Here is a 3,095-nt window from a genome sequence, read left to right on the forward strand (position 1 = left end):
TGTCTTGTTCGATATTACGCTTTGTTTTCTTGTTTCCTTGTGTGCAGGTGATCTTTTTGCATGCATACTAGGTTTTTAGGAAGATCTTCCCCGCTCTTGATTGATCCTGAAATTGAAAAGACCGCACGCCAAAATCTGCTTCTTCGTTTAGCCTTGAAGGGAAAAGCAATTCAAACCACCATGAATCCACCAGAAAACCAAGCCACCCCACAACAGCAACCACCCCAACAAACATCGACTCCTGAATTGCCACCAATGCCACCACCTCCATTTACATCTGAACCACAACAACAAACCCAAAGCCATCAAACCCCATCCATTGCACCATTATCAAGCACAACCACCCAACCAACTTCTGCTCCAATTGGAGAATTTCATGTTATTGGTGAACTACTATATCTCTAGAAAGCCGACTACTACCACAACCCAATCCGTTGCGGGCCGCCAATCAAGCAAATTTCATTCCACACCCGAACCGGTCGGGTGCTATGTTTGAGCAAGTGGACAATAGGGCGAGAACAGATACATGGGATGATGGTTACGAAGATGAGGAGTGGGGGATAAATGATGGGTATATGGGATATCCAGGTGGGTACCAAAATCAGGCATTTAATCATAATCAACCGATGTATCAACAACAGAGGCAGCCACGGGGAGTAGATGCTTATCAGACCCCGCCACAGGTTCATAGGGCACCGGTTGCACCTCGCCAAAGACAAAGAGATCCTCGATTTCCGGATCCAAATATTCGAGGAGTTGAAAGCCACTTCAGGCCGCACATTGCTGAGCATGCATCACCGATAGTGATGCCAGTAGCACCGGGTAATGTGGAACGTTCGTTTGAAGCAAAACCACATATTCTGAACATGCTACCTACCTTTCACGGGAAAGGTACTGAGGAGCCATATGCACACATAGCGGATTTTGAGGCAGTTTGTGGTATGATTACTGGACACGGGTTCACGTCAGATCAGGTTAAGTTGGTATTATTTCAGTTTTCACTAAAGGATGCTGCGAGGGATTGGTTTACATCTTTGCCATATGCTAGTATTTATACATGGCAAGAGTTGCAGCAACAATTTTTGGATGAGTATTATACCCCGCAAAGAACCAAAACGGGGAGAGCAGCAATTAGAGAGTTCCAACAATTACTGGGTGAGCTTCTTTACAAGTCTTGGAAACGGTTCAATCAATTGATCCGTAATAGTCCTCACCACGGTATTCAAAGATGGGAGTTGATTACTGCATTCCACGATGGGATTTCAAATGAGGATAGACGGGATATTAAGGCTATCACCGGGGGTACCATTTTGAAAAATCATGTGGATGTAGATTGGGATTACTTGGATATTGTTGCAGCAGATTCAAAGAGGCAAGCACAGTCGGATAGGAATAAAAAGTATCCAATTGTGGCACCATCAAGTGCGGGAGCCTCTAATGCAAGGGTTGCTCAGCTAGAGAAAGAAAAGGAGGCGTTGGAACACCAGTTAGCGAAGTTTAAGGGTCTTGGCGAACGAGATGCATTGCATGCGGCGCAAAGCTTTCCGGTTTGTGATTCATGTGGAGATTTAGGACATACGTTGGATGCATGCCCGGGTCAGTTTGTAGCGGTTGAGGAGGACGTGAACATGGTGTATGGAGAGCAAAGGAATTATGATATGAACTCAAACACATATCATCCAGGTTTGCGTAATCATCCAAACTTTCGGTACAGTAATACTAATCAATTGAATCCTCATTTTCAGGTACCAAATCAAGGAAGCCAGCCGTATCAGAACCGTCAATCGAACTATAATCAGAATTATAATCAAGGAAATTACAACAAGGGAAATCAAAGAAGCTATCGGCAACAACAAGAGCAAGGCAAGTCAAATACTTCAAACGAGGAGATTTCTAATCGTGAGATTATGGAAGTGTTGAAGCAAATCAAAAAGGACCAAGAAGTGCAAGCTAAATCTCATCAAGCATTGGAAAAGCAAGTCGCCCAATTGGCGACCGAGATGGCACAAGGAAGAAAAGATTCGAGTCGCTTGCCTAGTGACACCACGAAGAATCCACAGCATCAAGGGAGTTCGTCTAACGTCCGAATTAATCAGGTAAGTATTCTTCGTTCTGGGAAAGTTTATGATAATTAGGTTGGGACTCCTCCACAGTTGGTTGAGAGTATCATGGAGGAGGTTGATGAGGAAAACGAGTCCGATGCTGAACCGGGACCTATTAGCCCTAAAAGGAATAAAAAAGAAACTCTTGAAAAAAATAATAGGGTGATAGATACTGAACCGGGTGACAAAAAGGAGAAGGGTATGGAGGGTAATACCGTCCCATTTCCTAAGGCTTTAATTAATTCCGAAACAAAAGTCGTTAATAAACGGGGCCCATAACAGGATGAGATGTGGGAAATTTTTAAACAGGTGAAAATTAATCTTCCGTTATTAGACGCAATCAAACAGGTTCCGGCATATGCAAAATATTTGAAGGAACTTTGCACCCAAAAACGGCACAATAAATTTCCAAAAAAGATAGCTTTAACCGAAAAAGTTAGTGCCGTTTTGTCGGGTGATCTTCCACCGAAGCTCCGAGATCCAGGTGCTCCTCTAATCCCCATTCAAGTGGGTGAATTTAAGATGAGTCGAGCCTTGCTGGATTTGGGAGCAAGTGTTAGCATCCTACCGAGAAGTTTATACGATTAATATGACTTCGGACCATTGAAACAAGCCGACACCACCGTGGTGTTGGCCGACTTGACGTTAAAACTACCCCGTGGGATCTTGCGTGATGTCATTGTCAAAGTTGATGAGTTTTATTACCTGGTTGACTTTTTGGTTTTAGATTATATGCAAATTGAAAATACTAAACAACCTAATGTCATACTCGGTAGACCATTTTTAGCAACCGCTAATGCACTAGTCGGTTGTAGAAATGGTACGGTTGACATCACGTTTGGAAATCGTAAGGTCCGATTAAATGCTTTTTCCCGTGCATCTGATTCTCTTGTCAATATGAATGCTTCATGGCGGACGTTATTGACGGGTGTCATCCTCACGAAGGTGGGGAAGGCATTAGAGAGACGTGTTTCGTTTGTGACAGGGATTTGA

At 43.5% G+C, this 3,095-nt stretch overlaps 1 protein-coding gene across 1 annotated transcript; it reads left to right on the forward strand.

Annotated features, from left to right (window-relative positions):
* The first annotated feature begins 488 nt into the window (after positions 1-488).
* LOC110876589 lies at positions 489-3,095 on the forward strand. Its single transcript, XM_022124757.1, has 4 exons — positions 489-2,096; positions 2,154-2,310; positions 2,437-2,676; positions 2,830-3,095. Exons 1-4 carry the CDS (start codon positions 489-491, stop codon positions 3,093-3,095), a joined length of 2,271 nt encoding a protein of 756 aa, XP_021980449.1.

This window comes from Helianthus annuus, chromosome 9 (assembly GCF_002127325.2).
Source record: "Helianthus annuus cultivar XRQ/B chromosome 9, HanXRQr2.0-SUNRISE, whole genome shotgun sequence".
Classification (NCBI taxonomy): Eukaryota; Viridiplantae; Streptophyta; class Magnoliopsida; order Asterales; family Asteraceae; genus Helianthus; species Helianthus annuus.